We start from the raw sequence: 21,117 nt of genomic DNA, 5'->3' as shown, positions 1-21,117 counted from the left end.
CCCAACATCTGGTTGATGTGATTTATCAGCTCTGATTCTGTACATAATACTATATCATTCATAAATATATTTTTATTGCACACACTGCTATAAACATTTCACTGTTTAACAGAAATAAACTGATATTTAATTAAGTATCAATTTACCTTTTTTCTTTTTTAAACAGGATTAAAACTCTTGAGAATGTTAGCTGGCACTTTGGACAAACAGCTGCTGGACGTGGACACGTGGAGTGCTCCCGGTTTGCTAACCAGGCAGAGGGTTTGTCAAAATGATTAAAATGAAACATTCGGAGTCGTGACGCCGTGGATGAAGGCCTTTGCCCAGAAGAACGCCTTTTGCTCACTTATACAAGCTTAAATCATCGATGACGTAATAAACATACGGTATCTGCATGGGGTCCACCCAGGGTAGTGAAGCCAGCCTTTAAACAGTATGTGTTGGGTATCATGGGTGAAGTTCGTCTGCAGGAAGCCGGCAGCACCGTCGACTGTGTGAAAAAAAGCACAGCCGCAGTCCTCTCCACACCTCGGGTTAATGTGCAGCGTCCAGTCAGTCCAGTGTGGTGCAACCGTAAGGCAGCTTTGTCTCGCTGTGCCCTGTAATGCACAGGTGGATGAGGCCACTAAGGAGTGTGTAAATCACAATCAAAGAAATGCGTGCTGAGGCGGGAACTGCGCGGAAACGTTAACGGGAGGTGAAGTGAGCTGGACGCCTGTGGAGCCAACGGACCGTTTAGCAAGTCCACACCTGAGGGAGACGGGAAAAGACACAGTAAGACAGGAGACGCGCACAGGGATACATCGGCTTTCAGAATGAAAAAAGAAATATTTCTAATAATCTAGTTTTGAAAACGCACAAGATGCTGGTATAAGCAGAAAAAGGTGACAAGGTGAACCGCTGATGCAGCGGGTGGGTTGAGCTCAGATTTAAGGGTGGGGGCGATCTGTCGTACCTTGACGGTGCTGTCGACAGCTCCGGAGAAGAGGCGCCCTCTGGAAACGGCGAGCGCTGTTACACTGCCCTGGTGTCTCAGCAGAGTCTGGGTGCAGATCATGTTGTCCATGCTCCACACCTACAACACACAAACGCAGCGCTGCTGTCATGTCTGGCCCTGCACAGCGTGACTCGTAGGATGAGATGATGGGATGGTGTCGTCAGGAATTCCCGGGACAGCGCTGAGTGAGGTGCAACCTGACAGCGTCAGACGGACCAAAGCAGAACGTCCCACAGATGCTCTGTTGGATTTAGGTCAGGTGAGTGTGGGGGCCAGTGGTGTCAAGAACACCCGCCCACTACTAAACCGACCACAGACGATTAAAAATAAATAAAAAGTCTACAACCATCTGTGATCTCATCTGATCCTGTTAATCAATGATCTGCACACATCCTACAAAGATAAGTGTGCTCGTTATATGAAACAAAACTTTCAGCTGCTCAGAGCACTGAAACTAGTTCCACTACGATAAACCACAGTGCTCGTGTCACGTCCCTTTAACCACCTAATAAAAATCAAGTTAGAAACTACTGACAACAGTGTGAACTATCCCACCACCACCATGTCCGTCACAGCCCGTCACCCTTTACAACATCCTGTTTCCACACCAGGCAATCTCGTTTCCTTTCATGTGAACTCACTCAGGCTCCGCCCATCCCGATCACAGCCTTGTATATATTTATTACATCGTTATTAACATCTTTGGGACGAAAATGTGTTTTTCTGAGCGGCAGCTGTTGTATCATGTAGGGGCCGTCGCTGACAGGGACGCTCATCAGCTGAGCACAGGGTTAAGATGGTTGTGTCCACTTTCATTTTTTGACTTAAGCTAAACAAACGGATACGAGAGTGGGAGGAAAATATGTGACAAGATGTCAAACTACTGTAATTCTGTAATGACACCATGCACTAAAATGTATTTGAGTGGAATGCATCCAGCTTGACACACACACACACACACACACACACACACACACACACACACACACACACACACACAGGACTCACCCTGAGGGAGCGGTCATAGGAAGCGCTGAACACTTTGGTCTGGTCGGGGGTGGAGATGACGGCCAGAGCGTAAACTGTCCCCACGTGACCCGTCAAGGTCCGCACCTGCTCTTTAGACTCAATATCCCACACCTGGAGAGGACACACAAACATCACCATTACCACCATCCTTCCTCCTGCATCATCATCACAAACACACACAGAAAACAGCTTTGTAGCAATTTCCCCAGCTGGACTGCTTCAGGTCATGTCAGACAGACTTGCTAAGGCTTTGTGGTTGTAATCTGAACATCCACAGAAAAACCTTTGCAACTATGAGATCAGTGCGTCCAACGGGATCAGTGACACGGGCTTAGCCACTGCCAAGAACGACAGAGGAAATGAAACTGTGCCTTACGTGGATGAGGTTTTCATAGGTGCCGCAGACGATGTGGTGGTTGGTGACAGCAATGGAGTAGACGCTGCCCCCACTGGTCTGCAGGACATGAACACACTCCAGAGAGCGGATGTCCCAAATCTGACACGCACAGACAGAAAGCAGTTTAGTGGAGAAAAAAGGAGCGCGAGGGAACGTCCTTGACCCGAGGGGAACGAACACAGCGCGCAGACACGCACGCTCGGTTATCAGCAGTGGAAAAAGTGAGTTACTCAGCAGCTGGAAGCCATCAATTCTCATCCCCACTGAATCACACGGTTTAACTGGCCAATTACAACACAGCACTGAAAACATTTAGGAAGCTGTAACCACAGCATTTCATAGATGAATCTGATCATTCATAAGTTATGAAAAACATGAAATTTGTTGTGTAGTCAATGAGTCACAGTGTACAGCACAACAGGGCTGACAGGAGAGCAGAGGAACATGCAGGAGGTCTTCTCAATCCTCTATTTAAACTTAGAGCACAGTTAACTAAGCATTAACAGAACACTGCTGTATAATCTCTTTACAAACATCTGGCTAACAGGAAACAGGATCACCGATTCAAACGTGTCTGGCTACCTGCTGAATATTGCACTCATTCTCCCGTCATCTCTGATTTGATCTCCACTCCTCCCCCTTGTGGAAACATGCTGCCTTTATGCCATTAGAGGCCAATTGCCCACCCTGCCTGTTATAGATTTAGATGTTTTCAAAAGCTCTCAAATAAAATGAAGAGAAATACAGTGAAAACATGAGGACAGGTGACGAGAACTGTAGAAAACAAGTCTGAAATGTCACTTCAAGCCCAGCCTTTCCCACCACGTCGACTCACTTTAACTAATTATTGTGAAACGTAAAACATGAATCTGCCTCAATGCTCCAGAGTCACAGTAAACATTTACCCATTACAGACTCATAAATATCTTCAATGTTGTGCTTCTAGGACTTATTAAATACAACGTGAGCATAAAGAGCTGAGCCAGGACTGAGTTTGTCGAACCGATTCCCCTGCAGTGTGTTTACATTGTGATGCCACACAAAGGGTCTTTTTTTCATACTGTCCCACAAAAATAATACCATCGAATGATTCCAATTAAACAAACTATATCCAGGGATCAAACAGACCTTTGGGGACTTTGCATCCAGTCTGTGTCAAATGTATGAAGCTGCTAAAATATTTAAAAGCTTAACCGTCACCGAATGCTGCCAACATGTGTCAGAACAGTTTCTGCGGGAAACCGTCTCTAAATGGCTCCTCCAGTTAAAGCGATGGCTAGAGACCAGCTGCTCGCTCACAGGCGTCACATAACAGAGCGCCGTCATTCTTCCACAGACTGTCCTTCGTTCCTACAACCAGTCCCTCTCGCTTTGCTCTCTGTTCTCCCTTCGATGTCCCTGAGGTAGTCATTAGTGGCCAACTGCAGCAAGACAGTGAGCATACACAAACACACAGCATGAAACGAGCCCAGACACACACACACACACAGGCATTCCAAGTACTTTGAACAGTGAGGAAGTGAATGAAGCCGACGCACAAACCTTTGTCAGTGCTGAGAACATAACTGAGGGGATACACTCATGGATGCAGCTGTAACTGCACACGGGGGCTCAGTACTCCCACCAACACCCAGAGATGACAGAACACAAAGCTGGAGACCCTGACCTAGCCCAACACACTAGCAGCAGTGCCTGCATTAAAACCGAAATGTATGTTTGGCTGTTCGTCCAGCTCTGCGTGTCCATCTTCCTCCGGATGTTTTTTTATTTTTACACATTGGCTCCAAAATGATCGACCACCAGCTTCCAAACCCTACTCAAATATTTTTTGTTGTTGTTTGTTCTTTTTCTTTGCAGCCAGTAAAAGAAAGAAAATGTTTAATACAGCCAGTGGCCGAGGTCGTCTTTAGTTCCTGGGCACCTGTGTGTTTTGCCCTTTGTTGTCGTTTCCCAGCTGATTTTGTTCCTTTTGGGTTTATTTTTCTTTTCTTCCCGTCTTGCTTTGTGCATTTCAGTTTGTTTTGTTTTTTGCAAATAAGCAAAGGACAGAGAGCTGACAATATTATCATTCCTGTAGTTTATGTTCGTAAGGTTCTGTCCATCTAAAACGTGAATAAAAGAAACAAAAACAAACACTGGACTTCTCCGAGCAGTCAGAAATGAATCAGGCACAACGTTCAACATCAAAAACTATTTTCTCTGTTCAGGAGTTCAAGTAAATAACTGGAATTTGGCGTCTTAGTCAAAACAAAGTAAAGCATGTTAAGACTGTGTAATTGTTTGTGAATTAATGGGTAACAACAATAATTATATTTTAGCATTAAAAACATCATTTTGATTAAAGAATAATTTTGCTGGTGGAACAGACGTCACAGACAAATAAAAAATGATTTTGTTTATTACCATTGCTGTTTTGGGCAGCTGTGAAATAAACCTCACATTGTGTGGAGGTTGAATAAACGTGTTCGTACGCATCAAATTTAAACAAAACTTAGAGATGTTTAACATAACAGCACAAAGGAATCCAGATCCAGGAATCCTTCTGGCTCCAAGGACTCAGTTTGTGCGTAAAGTGGAAATATGCAGTCTCATGATGCTTTTTTATTTTGTTTGAATCATTTATAGCTGCTGAGTTATGATTGGACATAAGTAGGTAAACATTGCTCTTTCTTACCTTGATGGTCTGATACGAGCCGCTGTACAGGTGGTTCTGGGAGGCCACCAGCGCTCGAACCCAGTGATTGAGTCCTGTCAGCTCCTTCTTCAGCTTCAGCTCAGTGCCCACGATGTCCCAAACCTACACACACGACAAGAAAATCCACTGAACTAACAGAGGAGGAAAAAAGTACTGGATCCAAAGAGAACAGTCAATAAAATTACAAAAATACCAGATGGTGAAAAAAATATTAAACGTTTGGTAAAACATTTGTTTACTAGAGTAAAACATGGACATTTTAAATACTGGACTCGTTTTCAGCTTCACCTTCATCAACATACCACAAAAAGCTAGTTTGTCACACTCACACACACAAACAGCTGAGCTGAGGCAGATAAAAGGACTTGAAACACAGCAGCAAGTCCATCTCTGAATGGCTCAAAACAAATATCAAACCCCCCAAAATGAAGGTTTTAGAGTTAAAATCACATCAGACTGAACTGCTTCATGACCTTAAACAGGCGTTCATGCTGGAAATCCCCCCAATGTGGCTGAACTGACACACTCTGCACAGAAGAGAGGCTCAAAATTCCTCCGCAGTCATATGAAGACAAATATCAGAAACGCATGATTGTCACAACCAGTTCTGACATTTAGAAGAGAAAAGACTTTTTCACATTGTCCCAGGAAGTTTATATAACTGTGTTTAATTTAATAAATGAAATCTTCTTTTAAAAGCAGCATTTTTTATTTACGCTGGTCAACTTTTTCTAACGCTAAAAGTCATCTGATGACCTGAAACATGTTTAAAAACAAAAAAACAAGAAATCAGAAATTTAAACAGCAGAGGTGGAAACATTCAAGTGTGATCTGTCACTGAACTGATGTTGAGAAAGGCTGAGTGAAGGGGGTTGGAGCGGGGGGAGGGAAAGCCTCAAGTAGGGAAAGTCCCTTTTGTGGGAGCACTGACATCACCGACATACAGCACCAATGCATCCTCTTCTTCTCTGTCACTAAAGGCTACAGTCCAAGTTTATTCATTTTTCACATTTTCATATTCTTTGCAGATGTCAGCTGTGCAGGATTTGGGCAAATCCGTCTACTTCTACAGATTTGAAAAACATAAAATACCCCAACATACACTGTGTGAAATATGCTGCACATAACAGTACCTTGATGGCCTTGAGGGAGCCGCTGAACAACATGTTGTGGGAGGAGACCAGTGTGCATACGGGGTTGTCATGGGCACGGATAGTATTGACTTTCTGGAGCGTCTGAATGTCCCACACCTACGCAAGATGCACAGTTGGAGGGGAAATGCATGATGCAAATAAATGAGCTTCTCGACGTATGAAAACATTCCATCGTGAAATTTTATAAGCTTGGTCCTAAAAGAGGGAGGACGCAGAGACTTACAATGATGGTGCAATCTGCAGAGCCACTGTATAGCCTGTTACTATGGGGAGGAAAAAAAATACAACTGAGTCATCCTGAGATTCCTGCAGCTGATAGAGATCCAGTGATTACAACATGTGTGCATGTGTGAATTATGTTACCCTTGGATACACAGAGCCAGCACGATGCCATCATGACCCTCCAGGGTTTTCTGACATTTGTAGGTGGTGCAGGTGTCCCACACCTTAGAGGAAGAGAAGCCGTCACTTAGTATTTCTGTGCATAACAACAACTCTACAATTCCTACTTTCTACAAAACAGGGTTATATGTGGAAGTTGTCTGAATCTAAACAGGAGTGAGCAGGCAAAAATAGCACGTATACAAAAACGGGGAAATGAGTGTAGCCATTACCTTAATCGTCTTATCAGAAGAGCCAGAGAAGAGCAGGTCTCCAGTGGAGTAGACACAGAGACACCAGACGGGACCCTGGTGGCCCACAAATGTCCCCTTACACTTGAAGATCTGCTGGGGGTCGTATGCTACACACGGGCAGAAAGACGGCATAGAGTGGATTTGCATTTTTCACTGGAGAAACACAGTGCGAGGAAAATAACTGAAACAAGAGGTTAAGAACTGAAAGGTGGATAAAGAAAAGGGAAATGGAAAAGCGTGAGCGGGGGGAGGAGGGCAATCCTGAGAGCTGGCAGAGCTACAATTTGAATTTCAGGTTAAACCTTTCACAGATTTTCACCCAATGCTGAGAGAGGAGAAGAGTAAAGGCTAACAGACACTTACAGCCCAGGATTCCCATGTTGAGCCTGGCGTTGATGTGGGACAACTCATCCTGGAGGGACAAAGTAAGTATTTGTGTAATATTTCAGCACCTCGGCTTCTTAGTCACATAAACTCCAGTTCACTCACACACACACACACACACACACACACACTTACGTTAAGCATGGAGGCATCTCTACGAAACTCCATCAGGTCTTCGCTGAGCTTGCTCTGGTTCTCATCCAGCACATCTGAAACACACGCAGACACACAAGGTCTTTAAGACGATGAGAAAAACTTTAAAAAGCACAACTAAATGTTTACTATGATTATTCATTACAGATTGGTGCTGCGGCTGCAGTGATGCGGACGCTGCACCGGTCTGTGGTGGTGAAGAGAGAGCTGAGTGTAAAAGCGAAGCTCTCAGTTTACCGGTCGATCTACGTCCCTGCCCTCACCTATGGCCACGAGCTGTGGGTAGTGACCGAAAGAATGAGATCGCGGATACAAACAGCAGAAATGAGCTTCCTTCGAAGGGTGGCTGGCCTCTCCCTTAGAGATAGGGCGAGAAGTTCGGCCATCCGGGAGGGGCTCAGAGTAGAGCCGCTGCTCCTCCACATTGAAAGGAGCCAGTTGAGGTGGTTCGGGCATCTGACAAGGATGCCCCCTGCGTGAGGTGTTCCACCGGGAGGAGGCCCCGGGGCAGACCCAAGACAAGCTGGAGAGATATCTCTCGGCTGGCCTGGGAACGCCTTGGTGTTCCCCAGATAAGCTGGAGGAGGTGGCTGGGGAGAGGGAGGTCTGGGGTTCTCTGTTTAGGCTGCTGCCCCCGCGACCCGGCCCCGGATAAAGCGGAAGAAGACGGATGGATGGATATTAATTACCCAGGTTATGTGTCTCTTTTTATTTTAAGTCTGTGCTGCATTTTGCAAATCATGAAGTGCTACTTTCTTACATAGTTTCTCCATTACAGAGCATAGCATAAGGCAGCATTTGAGAGGGTTTCCTACTAGCTCCTGAAGGAGCAGTTACCTGTAGCAGCACGCCGACTGATTTAGTAGTTTTTAAATCTGTAGCCTTCAACCCTACCCACACAGAGTTAAGAGACAACACGCATAAGGAGATGCACGTGATGCAGATTCTTAAAAGGCTCCAATTTTAACTCACACATGGATAACACTCCATCATATCCAAGATCATCTCCATTCCCCATACCCCCCTTTCCTTTCCGGCCCAAAAACAAACCCGATAAACCTGCACTTCTTCTGTCAGCAAGTAACTACAGCCGTTAATGGTTTGCTGTTATACATTGCAAGTGGTGGATGTTTATATTTATACAAACATGTTGGGGACACAGACCCATGATGGTGCAATGAGTCGCCACTGGCAGCCATTCAAAAGAAAGTAAACATCATAGGGAGACGAGCTAAGACGGCTTCAGACGGAGGATGAACTAAGATGCTGCACATAGGGCTGGGCCATATTATACCGTTCACTGTAATACTGGTACAATGTTAGGCAACGATAAGAAAATGAAACATCGCGATAGAATTTGGGTAAAACGCGCATGCGCAGTGCCGAAAAAGCACGGCGGTAACAGAGAATGAGAAGGAGGAAAGCAGATTGTTGAGTGAAATGGATGAACCAGAATTAGTTTGTAAAAATGTTGCAACTATGAAGTTTAACATCCAGGCATCCATGAAAACAGAATTCTTTACATTTAACGGTGTAAGAAGTTAGCAGGAAGCTAGCGGAAGTTAGCTCACTAGTTACCTAAGCATGATATAGCATGTTCTGACTGAGAAAATTCTGAAAAAAATCAAACGTACAGCTCTGCTGTCACTTCCAACATAAATGAAGACAGGAAACTAAACAGCAGTGACGTTTGCAGGGTTACTGAAGTTGGGCTACCTGGTATCCGGTCGCTAAGTCTGACGTCACTAGCCGTGTCTGGGCCTAAACTCCGCTGCAGGTCCATATATCAAACGATCACTATGGCATTACTGAGAGTTGAAAAACTGTCTAAAGTCTTTCATCTTTAATAAAATGATCAGCGTTCTGCTCTACCAGGCGTAACAACTGAGTTTAACATCCAGGCATCCATGAAAACGGAATTTATGACATTTAACGGAGTTAGAAGTTAGCAGGGAGTTAGCTCGCTAGCTTCTATCTAAATACAATATAGCATGTCCTGACTGCGGGGTTTTGGAAACAAATTAAAACGTACAGCTCTGTTATCACTTCCAGCATAAATGAAGACAGAAAACTAAACAGCAGTGACGTTTGTAGGGTTACTGAAGTTGGGCTAGCTGGTATATAATGATGTGCTACGTGACCGCTAGCGACACAGCTATGTTAGCATAATATAAACAAGCTAACTTTTTTTCCACTCGATAAAAGTTACCGTGAGTGTTCTCGGTGGTCAGGAACAAATGTAATCGCATGGCAGGATGCTGTAAAAGGACCAAACTTCAGCCAGGAGAACAACTGAGATAATCCATCCACAATACGAGGTTAGTCATTCATATACTGCAACAACATGGGAATAGAGCAGCTGTGATAGAATACAGCATTAATGACTCGATGGTACGGAAGTGGAGGAAGCAAGAAGAATGAGTTGAATAAAGTTTGATTTATCTGACTGCTTTGTTTCGCTTGATGTGTCTTATAATCCCGTGCACCTTATGGTCCGAGAAATACATATTTGACTTTTTTATTTGGCACACTGCAGTTTAATGTTGCAAAGCACCTCTTTTTAACTTCAGTGGATATTATACATGGTTATGCTCAGGATATGTCAGCCCATTTCTACTGGAAATGCCTTTTGGTTAAACGTTCAGCAAGGAATTTGCATTTGCACTGTTACATTTTTATAAAGCTTTAATGCACATAAAAAAACAGCTGCTTGTTTAAGTGAAAATAAATGGATGGGTTTTTTGTGCTAGTAATGTTGTGGAGTTGTATTTTGTCTCGCATCAATTATATCGTCAGTTATATCGTTATCGCAAATTTTCAAATATATATCGTGATAAATATTTTTGCACACATGTATGGTATAAGACGAATACAAATTATTTTGAACAAAGCTCCTCTAAGAAGAGCTCAAGAATAAAAGGAGAACTAAAAATAATCCTAACAGGTCCATGCGACTTTGGAAACTGGCCTGACCAAAATAAAACTATTTACCAACAACTACAGTTCCACTTAAAGCCTTATTAAGTAACTTAACTAAGTCGGAACTTCCCTTCAGTCTGTGAAACATCCAGAGGAAGTATGAGCCAATATCTTCTTACTGAATCTAATTTGATGGCTCCTAGAGTCGATAACAACAAAACGCACATCTTGGTATTCAGTACATGTTGTGCTGATAATATACTGAATACTCAAATAAGCTGAAGTGTGAAGACATGTCTGATCTATCCATGATATTAGTCTGAGAGTCTGTACTTGTCTTTCACATGCACTGCTTTGCTGAATACTTGGGCAAAGTGAACTATTTAAAACACATTCTTTATATAAGCTGTATACCTGAGGTACCACAGCACCTGTTTCTTGACAGCTATACAGCATCACTGAGCCACATACAAGCAGCCCACCTGCTCACTGAAGCTCAACTACATCTTCTTCCAAGCATATAAATATGCAAATGATGTTGCTGAATGTTAGAAAAAGAGAACTGATTCTTAGTTCTGCTTTTCTGTCATCTCACCAAATTTGAGCTCCAGGTTTTTCTCTAGCTGATCCAACTTCTCAGATAATTTCCCCAACATGGAGCGTAGGAAGGCGATGTCTTGGTCCTTCTGAGCCAGAGTGAGCTGCATCTCATGGAATCTAAGCAGGCAAAAGTCAGACGTCACATTAGGACCGATGGGGAGGTTAACAGAAACGGTTCAGCACAACAAAAGTCTGTTTATCTGAGCTCACCTGTCGTCAGTCTGCTGCAGAAACTCCTTGAGGCCCTCAAATTTACAGACCTCCAGGTGTGTTTCATATGTGTCCTGGTTGCCTATGAATGTGCAGCTGTTGGCAAGGAGACAAGATGCAGATTACTGACAAGTAAAACAGAGCAAATATGAATACAGTAAAGTAACAGTGCCAATGGAAAAAGCAAGAAATAATTTCATAGAATGAACAAAATATGCTGGAGAAAGGTGAAAATAAGACATCAAAGCGCTGTTTTAGGATTACCCATATTTGGAGTGTGGACATTTGATGTGTTCGCATTCTTTGAGGTGAGCCTCCAGGTTCATGGTGAGCAACGGCGGGCAGGAGGGGTTGTTTGGGCATCGCACGGGCCTGTAGTCACAGCTGGCCTCATGTTCTCTGCAAACAGATGTTGGGACGATGAAAGCAGAAAATGTTTTTTAACAGGATACAAACAGACCATACAGCTCTTTGTTTCACTTTAGATTTCAGGAATGTTTCCTTACTTGCGTGTAGATAGTTTGATTGTGAACGGGCAGCCCAGCGGGTCCACCTCGTAGGCTCCAGGTTTCCCGGCCACTGAGGTGTTGGAGGCCGTGGCGCCGGCCGCGCTGCTGCCTACAGCCCTGCAGCCGTATTTACAGTGGATGAAGAGCTCTCCAATCTGCTCGGCTACTGCAATGTTGTTCACCACAACCGTTAACTTAGCTGCATCCACAGGGCACTTATCTGCAAGGAGCACAAATATTAATTAGGTAGGGTTAAAATCGAGTAAACTTCAAAATTGTACTGCAATAAATGTCTGTTACACATTTTTTAGGGTTACCTGAAGTCAAGGCACATCGTCTGCAGAAAGTGTGCTGCAGAAAGAGGAAGTTAGAGTTAGTTTAGTTTTACTTTGCTTTAAAACATCTGGATATTTGGTGAGCCCTGACAGTCACACATGCATCTAACAAAGAGTGGCAGCTTTTCTGATTTACTGCAACACTAGCAGAAATTGTTGGCCACCAGGGATTTACAGCCACTTCTACTAGTGCATTTAGAATAACCTAGAATATTGTGGAAATGCGTTTGTTTTTTTAGTACGTCATTAAAAAGGGCAAACAGGTCTATTTTCATTCCAATTCACATTAGTCAGAAATCCAGTAACTGGATGTGCCCTGTATGATCCCCTTTCTCAAGCAGTCCTTTGTCATCACTATTTTATTTATTTGACAGCTGGATATCAACAGCATGTCAGTTTTAGCACTTTTTCAGAGTCACAATCAAACCTTTAGGAAACCGAGCACAACTGTGATGAAATTTGTTGGAGGTTTTTACAAGCAGTTGGACAAACTATGGAAAAAAAGAGGAACAACTTTCAAAGCACAGGCAGACGGACAGAAAGAAAAAGATTACAAGTTAAAAGAAGACTCACCCCACACGTGGTGATGACGGGGTCCTTGAAGACGTTGCAACACAGCTGGCAGCAAAGTTTGACTGAAGGCTGCTCAGCAAAGACCTGCGGCTCCTGCTCACAAACATAAACTTGTGTTAATTCACTCAACTCCAAAACTGTGCTCTGTGTGTCTGTGTAGATCTCTGAATGTACTGCAAGGCATCTGTTTATATTTGCTTCCATATATGTAGAGTAAATATAAGTGCCGGCTGCCATACCGTGTCCTCCTCCTCTTCGTGCAGAGAGAAAGTGGAGCGCAAGGACATGTTGGACTCGGAATGGAGAGATCGGACTGAGATGGCCGAATCTGACCTCCGAGGAGTACCGATGGGAGGCTGAGGAAGGGAAAAGAAGCAGCGAGGAAGAAGAGTTCATAAACAAATCCCACACTAACGGCGGTATCACAGCAAATCCTCATGCGTGCAAATATGAAAAAGATGCAGAGCATGAAAACATTTCATGTTTTAGTCCAATAAATGATCACTTTGACTACGTTATCATGAACTGGATGTTGAGTTGATGTGTGCTTACCATTCCATCGTCGTCATCACGGGGGGAGTAGGTCAGAGTGCTCGAGGAGGAAGGAGTCCGTCTGTGCTGCTTGTAAGTGCTGGAGCCTTCTGCTGAAAAAAGAAGGGGAATACTCAGAGGAAAGAACACTACAGACATCAAGCAAACACGCAGTGGTGTGTTAATTATGTGTCACCTTTAGCTCCAGCAGCTGAGAAAGTTGGAGCAAACGAGGCCTCCATCCTGCTCTGCAGTGAAGAAAGATGCACAGACGGAATAGCTCAGAGTCAAAGTATCCGTTTATTTTAAAATAAAACAAAAGCTGTGATGGGAATACATTGCAGATCACGAGTACAATGAGCAATAGTGTACAATGAATACTAATCCTGCTACATGATTCAAATTTCTGCAAGTGTCTCTCACCCCGTTGCCAGAGTCTGCTGAGGGGCTGGAGGGGCTGCTGGGGATGGTTGCTGTGCTAGCTATCGCTGCTCCTCCGGAGTATCGGTTGTAACGAGGAGTCTTACCACTGCTCATAACCCAAAGCACACACTCAGAATATGTGAGGAAAGACTATCAGGTAGCTGGACTGCTAGGCCTAGGAAGAGGTAAAAGGACAAGGAGGGTATTAGCGTGACACATACTGTAAAAACGATATCAGTTGGTATGTAGAGCAGGGCGATATGGCCAAAAATATTTATCACGATATATATTTGAAAATTTGCGATAACGATATAACCGACGATATAATTGATGCGAGACAAAATACAACTCCACAACATTACTAGCGCAAAAAGACAACCTTCCATTTATTTTCACTTAAACAAGAAGCTGGTTTTTATGTACATTAAAGCTTTATAAAAATGTAACAGTGCAAATGCAAATTCCTTGCTGAAAGTTTAACCAAAAGGCATTTCCAGTAGAAATGGGCTGACATATCCTGAGCATAACCATGTATAATATCCACTGAAGTTAAAAAGAGGTGCTTTGCAACATTAAACTGCAGTGTGCATTACGCATTTTTCGGACCATAAGGTGCACGGGATTATAAGGCACATTAAGCGAAACAAAGCAGTCAGATAAATCAAACTTTATTAAACTCATTCTTCTTGCTTCCTCCACTTCTGTACCATTGATTCATTAATGTTGAATTCTCTGGCAGCTGCTCTGTTCCCATGTTGTTGCAGTATAGTAATGACTAACCTCGTATTGTGGATGGATTATCTCAGTTGTTCACCTGACTGAAGTTTGGTCCGTTTACAGCATCCTGCCATGCGATTGCATTTGTTTCTAACCATGAAGAACCTTCACGTTAACTTTTATAAGTGGAAAAGTGTTAGTGTTCGTCCTCCAGCTTCACTGTTTATGTTATGCTAACATAGCTGTGTCGCTAGCGATCACGTAGCACATCATTATATACCAGCTAGCCCAACTTCAGTAACCCTACAAACGTCACTGCTGTTTAGTTTCCTGTCTTCATTTATGTTGGAAGTGATAGCAGAGCTGTACGTTTGAATTTTTTCAGAAATCTCTCAGTCAGAACATGCAATATCATGCTTAGGTAACTAGCGAAACTAGCGAGCTAACTTCCGCTAGCTTCCTGCTAACTTCTAACTCCGTTAAATGTAATAACTTTTGTTTTCATGGATGCCTGGAAGTTAAACTTTATAGTTACACCTGGTAAAGCAGCAATGCTGATCGTTTTATTAAAGATGAAAGAATTTAGACAGTTTTTAACTCTAAGTGATGCTGCAGTGTTGTTTGACCTGAAGTATACGGAGTTTAGGACCCAGATTACTCCCAGATTTAAGAGCATCTTAGTCCGACAAATACGACAATAACAACGGCCGCTTGCATGTTCTGCAAAAAAATGTGCTTTGTTGTGTATCTGACGGACAAACACCAAACCAGTTCCACATCACGGAAGTTGCACCATTTTTACAAACCAATTCTGGTTCATCTGTTTCACTCAACAATCGGCCATGTGCGTATGAAAACAAAGGCACTGCGCATGCGCGTTTTACTCCCATTCTATCGCGATATTTCATTTTCCTATCGTTGCCTAACATTATACCGGTATTACCGTGAACGGTATAATATGGCCCAGCCCTATTGGTATGGTTATTTCCCTCCGACCAGAACTACAGAAGTCCGAGTAAAAAGAGCTTAAGCACGTAATGCTTGCTTTAAGTTAGAGTTATGTTTTAACACAGAACAAAAATTAAAAATAAAAGCCACATGCCCACAGTTGGCTCGAGGGATGTCAGCAACTGCCAGAAGCTGCAGCACAGCTTTAATCTACACGAGAGGCAACGCAGTGAAAAAGAAACGACACAGTGGAGTTACTGTTGTTAAGGCGACGTTTGACCTACTTTACTGGCCTCAAGCACAACAACACAATCAAACATAATTATTTCAATTCACAGAAAAGATGACGTTTATGAAGAAGTTTTATGTTTTAGTCTGTTGAATCCGACTATCCAGAAAACCCAGAGCACAAATCCAGCAATAACAGGAAGTTCAAAGTTCAGTCATTCGTTAATTAATTTGTTAAATTAAAAACAAAAAAAGTTCTGTTTCCTCTCTGCTAGTACTGTGTAGTTTGTCTCATTCACAAATATACACACAAAAAACTCCTCAGGTACCCCCAGACTGAAATCTGAGGCCCAGCTGATCTGAGAGGATAGAAAGTAATGTGATTTTTTTTAATGTCATTACAGGATTTCCTGTCTTTCTGTGAACAAACCGTGGCCTCGTGCTGCTTTACAAGAAAGCTTTTCAGTTTTGGGACGGTTCAGAACTGAAGTAACAACATGGACTACTGAGAATGAGAAATATTATTATTTAGTTACTGAACTGACAACAAATTAAGAAATTCAGACTGTTTTGATTTGTCTAATGCCTAAACAGAACATGTTCTGAGTCAGTGCATTAAATGTTTGTAGTTTTTGGACTGTTGGTCAGGCAAAAGAAGACATCTGAAGACTGATTTTCAGACCATTAAAAAAAGTAGATGTCAGCTTGAAGTGGACTTATGCTCATTTCCCCCCCTCCGTTTGACACACCTTTCTGCTGACTGTGCTTTGTGGCTGAGATGACCATATTAGGAAATTTGCTCCAATGACATAATACAGAGCCAAGAGCAGAAAAAACTGAAGCTGGAGCTTTAGTTTCCCAAGGATTTCTTGCATATATCCCATCTTTATTTCATAGGAGCATCCAATTTTGTAATTATTTATATCTTCTTCTTTTGGCCACAGCCAGCTCACCCTATCCATTGCAACCTCCTCTGTAAATGGACTGATTCTTATATAGCACTTTTCTACTCTCCCGGAGTGCTCAAAGTGCTCATGCCTCATTCACCTAATCACACCCACTCATACAAGCACTTCCAAACACAAGTGCAACTAATAAATATTCACACACATTCACACTCCGATGAACGCATCGGAGGGCAATCTTGCCCAAGGATATTTGGCATGCAGAGTGGGGAAGCCAGGAATCGAACCACCAACCTACCAAGCTGATCTGCTCTACCGCCTGAGCCACAGCCAACCCTGTCACATCAACCCTCTCCATGTCCTTCTCGTGACATCCATGAACCTGCTCTGAACTCCTTGTTATGCTTCCAACTGGCAGCTCAATCTTGATGATCATTTCCCCAATATATCCACTATCCCTCCTCTTCACATGTCCAAACCATAAGATAAGATAAGATAACCTTTATTAGTCCCACACGTGGGAAATTTGTTTTGTCATCTCAGTAAGGCAAGGCTAACTTAATCTCCAAATTGCTAACCTAAGCTGCCACTCTGATACACTCATTTCTAATCCTGTCCATCCTGCTCACTCTCAATAAAAATCCTAACATCTTCATTTCTGCCACCTTCAGCCCAGACTGTCTTTTATCTTTTATCAAACCAGCCTTCACAGCAGTTGCTCTACCATGTTGTAAACCTTCCCTTCCACTCTTGCTATCATTGTGCGAATGCCGTGAGGCGCTGTGAGACCTGGTGGTCAAGGTTCAATCCTACCTGTGGATGTTGCCGCACGTCTTCAACGCTTGCACACACTCCACTTTCTTGACACTGTTCACTGTACCCTTTCAAATAATGCAGTTTTCAGCAAAGACTTCAGCTTCTGCACAGTGTTTGCAGATAGTTCTCCTTCTTCTGCTGTTTTCAGATTCTACTACACGGCATTCACACAGCATTTTCGAAGGAAATGCAACTTTTCCTATTTGCTGTCTGTCTTACATATTAAGACAGAAAAAAATAAGGTAAAACATAATAGGTCGTGTTTATTGACAAAGTGAAATAATTCTAAGTCTTTTAACTGGGAGAGTAAAGCTGCATCAGCCAGCAGCAGATCAGCAGAGGAAGTTCAAAATTCTACAAATTGTAGATTCATCTCGGATGTTTGCCTCGCAAGAGTGCTCATTCACACACAAACACACATATACACTGTGTATATGTACATATTGATAGAAAGTACACATGCAGATAGTTAGCAAACAATAGCATATCTCTAATCCTTCTACCTTGTTAAAAGTAGTGCTCCTCCAAAGATATACACCGAGTCCAACTTATTCGTGTGCTAAACTTGTGAAACTGTGCTCAACATCTGCAAACCGTCAAACCAAGGGGAGGAGTGAGGGAGACATAGAGAGGGAGCAAAACAAGCACAATGGGGAGAGGGGGGGCGAGACAGCCAAAAAAACCAGTGACCCGGACAACTAGCTAATGATGCAAACGGAAAGGTATGCGGTCCGTGGGCTGCACAGTCTGCCAGTGAACCTATTCCGGAGCTGTACTCGCTGTCATAAGCCCGGAGATTCCCGTAAAAAAGGGGGGCGGAGCACGAACACACACACACACACACACACACACACACAACGGAACAAAGTTAAAGACAGCTAGCTGGCTAAATGCTTAAACGCGGAATATATAAGCGAATAGGCGTAGGGCGCGAGTTTCCTACTATAAAAGAAAGCGGTCTACAACCGTGTCTGCCTGCAGTCATGTTGTCAACAACCATGTAAACTGCGACAATTGCTAACCTTAAGTATCTTCTTTGCTAGCTTAACTTAGCTTATGTTACATTTTCATTAGCAATCACTGCGACTAACAGTCTGTGGCAGGAAAAACTAAAAACAGCGGTCGAATAATCCGCTTTATTTTGTATTCAGCAAGAACATGATTACAAAAAAGTCGTTTTGGCTTAGTTTTGCACACTTACCATTATATCTGTTTAACAACAGCGCAGCTACAATTTTCTAGACGAATTCTGAAATCTTCCTCTTTGCCTCACATACACACAGCTCAAGATACCGCAGTGTGTTCTGGGACATGTAGTCGAACTCGTAACGCGTTCTCTTCATCAGTATATTTTTCTCCGCTGTTAGACTATACCACCCACAATGCACCTCGCGGACCTGCCATTGGACTTGATGCTGTCAGTAAAATTCCGCAAACCAACTGGGAAGTGCGTAAATCCACAGTCTGACGAGTTCAGCCTCCGTATTGGTTCCTGACCGACACGGACACGGAGCGGCCACCATCACGTTATACGTGCAGGGCACGTGGATGGTGGTCTGATGCGGAGAGGTGTTGAAGTGTAAAATAATGTTACAAATGCTGTGATTTCTCGGGAAATGGCGACATTTGGAACACATGAGCTTATTTCCATCATATTGCGCCACTCTCATAGACAACTTATTCCCAAATGACACGGAAATACTACTACTACTGATAAATTATATCAGCCAGCATCTTCGAGTGTTTACAGTTTATGATAGAAAGAATCAGATTAATAAACTGGACTGAAAGAAAAAAACACATACACACGTTTAATGACACAGAACTGGACAATATTAGACAATAATATGAATAACACCGGGCGTTATAAAAAGGAACCTTATGGCATCAGAATATAGTTTCTCCCAGTAACTATGACAATGTTTTGTATTTCATATATTGTGTAGAAATTATGTGTAACTAGAAGTATATTTATTCTTGTAATTCAGGTTTATATAAATAAGGAAGGGCAGCATGGTGGCATTGTGGTGTGCAATGTTGCCTCACATCAAGAACATTCAATTCCACCATCAGGCTGGAGTTTTTCTGTGTTTGCCTGGGTTCTCTCTGGGTACTCTGGCTTCCTCCCACAGTCCAGTTAAATAGAGTTAGTGGGGATAGGTTAACTGGAAACTGAAAATTGCCCATAGGTGTGAATGTGTGTGCGAATGGCTGTGTCTATGTGTTAGCATGCCTCTCGCCCTGAGAAAGCTGGGATAGGTTCCAGCTCCCTGAGTTCTGCGACCCTGAAAAGGATGAGCGGAAGAGAATGGATGGATAAATAATAATTGATAATTTATGGAGAAGAGGTTTAAATAAGTTTGCACTTTCTGCCACTCTGTTTCAGATATGTAAACGAAATAAGCAAATGTCAAGATACTGTGAAGATACAGAAATTCTTTTATTGCTGCCATATAATCTGCATCATTATAATTGCATTAATAACATTCTTTACAGCATTATTCCATCTAATAATATCCATCCATCCATCCATCCATTCGCTACCGCTTATCCTTTTCAGGGTCGCGGGGGGTGCTGGAGCCAATCCCAGCTGTCATAGGGCGAGAGGCGGGGTACACCCTGGACAGGTCGCCAGTCTGTCGCAGGGCTAACACACAGGGACAGACGACCATTCACACTCACATTCACACCTAGTGGCAATTTGGATTATCCAATTAACCTGTCCCCACAAACTGCATGTCTTTGGACGGTGGGAGGAAGCCGGAGTACCCGGAGGGAACCCACGCAAACACGGGGAGAACATGCAAACTCCACACAGAAAGACCCTGGCCTGATGGTGGAATTGAACTCAGGACCTTCTTGCTGTGCAGCAACAGTGCTAACCACCGTGCCACCGTGCTGCCCCATCTAATAATAATTCTCACAGTATTGATACTGCATTACAGCTGTTTATTGAAGATGTCCATTTGAGGATCCTTCCATTATGTTAACTTTTATTACAGGTACGGTTAGAAGTATTTTATACACATTGCATATCTGTGCTTATTTTGAGTTGATGTTCGGGTCATTAAGGGTCTTAAGCTTCACTGGCGTGACTGTCCAGGTGATCCATGCTGAGGGAAACTAGAACATAGAAGGATAACTGCAATGCATGCTTACAATACATATAATACATATAATCTAGGAATGTGTCTGGCCTGAGGCCTTAACTCATTTGGTGTCTTAATATATTTTATTCTACTTGGTAACAGATGACCAGAGTCAATAATTAGCCTCAGAGACCCTGAGGGCTTGAAGTTTATTACCTTGTATGGAAGGTGTTACAGAAAAGAGAAGTTCTATGTCTGTTATAGCTATTAAAAATGTACGATTAACGGTGACTAATGTCTGGAACCTATTTTAATCTGTCATTGACGCCATGGGGGGGCGTGTACCCCACTGCTTTATAAATGTCCACAACATGTATTTCGGTGACAAGACATATGTTGATGTTTTCTCCGGGCTGTTAATAAACTCAACGTTTGATTGCACCTTTCTGGGGCCTCCGTGGTTTGTGACACTGCTCTACATTGATCGATTTTGCGACAATACGCTTCGTATTCAACTTTTTTTTTTATCGTATTGTTTTTGTTCTATTTTTCCTAAATGACTGTCTGCATATTGTTTTACATGTTCAAAATAAATGAAACTATTGTGGTTATTGTGGTGTAATGGTTTGACGGATATTTTCTCAGCACACCTTTGGCCCCTTAGCACCAACCGAGCATCATTTAAACACCACAGCCTACCTGAGAATTGTTCCTGATTGTGTCCATCCCTTTGCGACTACAGCGTACCACCTTCTGATGGCTGCTTCCTGAGTTCATTGTAGTCAAATCACCTCTGCAGTCACCAGATCTTGATTCAATAGAGCACCTCAGGGATGTGGGAGATTGGTGAGATTAAGATCACGGACAAAT

The 21,117-nt window shown here is 43.0% G+C and overlaps 1 protein-coding gene across 3 annotated transcripts; it reads right to left on the bottom strand.

Annotated features, from left to right (window-relative positions):
• Nucleotides 1–168: 168 nt before the first annotated feature.
• Nucleotides 169–18,517, bottom strand: traf7 (TNF receptor-associated factor 7). Of its 3 annotated transcripts, none has more exons than XM_086288021.1 (22): nucleotides 18,360–18,517; nucleotides 13,545–13,719; nucleotides 13,318–13,369; nucleotides 13,143–13,231; nucleotides 12,830–12,946; nucleotides 12,591–12,683; nucleotides 12,000–12,033; nucleotides 11,680–11,902; nucleotides 11,438–11,572; nucleotides 11,174–11,269; nucleotides 10,959–11,080; nucleotides 7,427–7,500; nucleotides 7,271–7,319; nucleotides 6,887–7,014; nucleotides 6,636–6,718; nucleotides 6,496–6,535; nucleotides 6,252–6,368; nucleotides 5,098–5,220; nucleotides 2,403–2,522; nucleotides 2,006–2,137; nucleotides 956–1,075; nucleotides 169–750 (listed from the first exon to the last, which is right to left on the bottom strand). In XM_086288021.1, exons 2-22 carry the CDS (start codon nucleotides 13,656–13,658, stop codon nucleotides 736–738), a joined length of 2,076 nt encoding a protein of 691 aa, XP_086144147.1. In that variant the 5' UTR covers nucleotides 13,659–13,719; nucleotides 18,360–18,517; the 3' UTR covers nucleotides 169–735. The 3 variants fall into 3 exon arrangements, with proteins under 3 accessions (XP_086144147.1, XP_086144145.1, XP_086144146.1); XM_086288019.1 differs by having other exon boundaries at nucleotides 13,143–13,234; nucleotides 18,360–18,514; XM_086288020.1 differs by lacking the exon at nucleotides 18,360–18,517 and adding an exon at nucleotides 17,662–17,767 and having other exon boundaries at nucleotides 13,143–13,234.
• Between the last annotated feature and the right edge of the window lie 2,600 nt (nucleotides 18,518–21,117).

This window comes from Aulonocara sp. 'chitande type north' Nkhata Bay, linkage group LG4 (genome assembly GCF_057382095.1).
Source record: "Aulonocara sp. 'chitande type north' Nkhata Bay isolate Kocher_YH1m ecotype deep benthic linkage group LG4, A_spYH_male_GT1.1, whole genome shotgun sequence".
Classification (NCBI taxonomy): domain Eukaryota; kingdom Metazoa; phylum Chordata; class Actinopteri; order Cichliformes; family Cichlidae; genus Aulonocara; species Aulonocara sp. 'chitande type north' Nkhata Bay.
Note: the sequence above shows the minus strand (reverse complement) of the source record. Positions and strands in the feature narration are given on the sequence as shown.

Bases quoted from the DNA above. Each gene is read 5' to 3' on its own strand.
- traf7 (XM_086288019.1), bottom strand. From the start codon at position 13,658: ATGAGCAGTGGTAAGACTCCTCGTTACAACCGATACTCCGGAGGAGCA. The intron at 11,903-11,999 runs GTAACCCTAAAA...TGCTCCTTGCAG, and splicing joins ACGATGTGCCTTGACTTCAG to ATAAGTGCCCTGTGGATGCA. The intron at 2,138-2,402 runs GTAAGGCACAGT...TGTCCTCTCCAG, and splicing joins CCTATGAAAACCTCATCCAC to GTGTGGGATATTGAGTCTAA.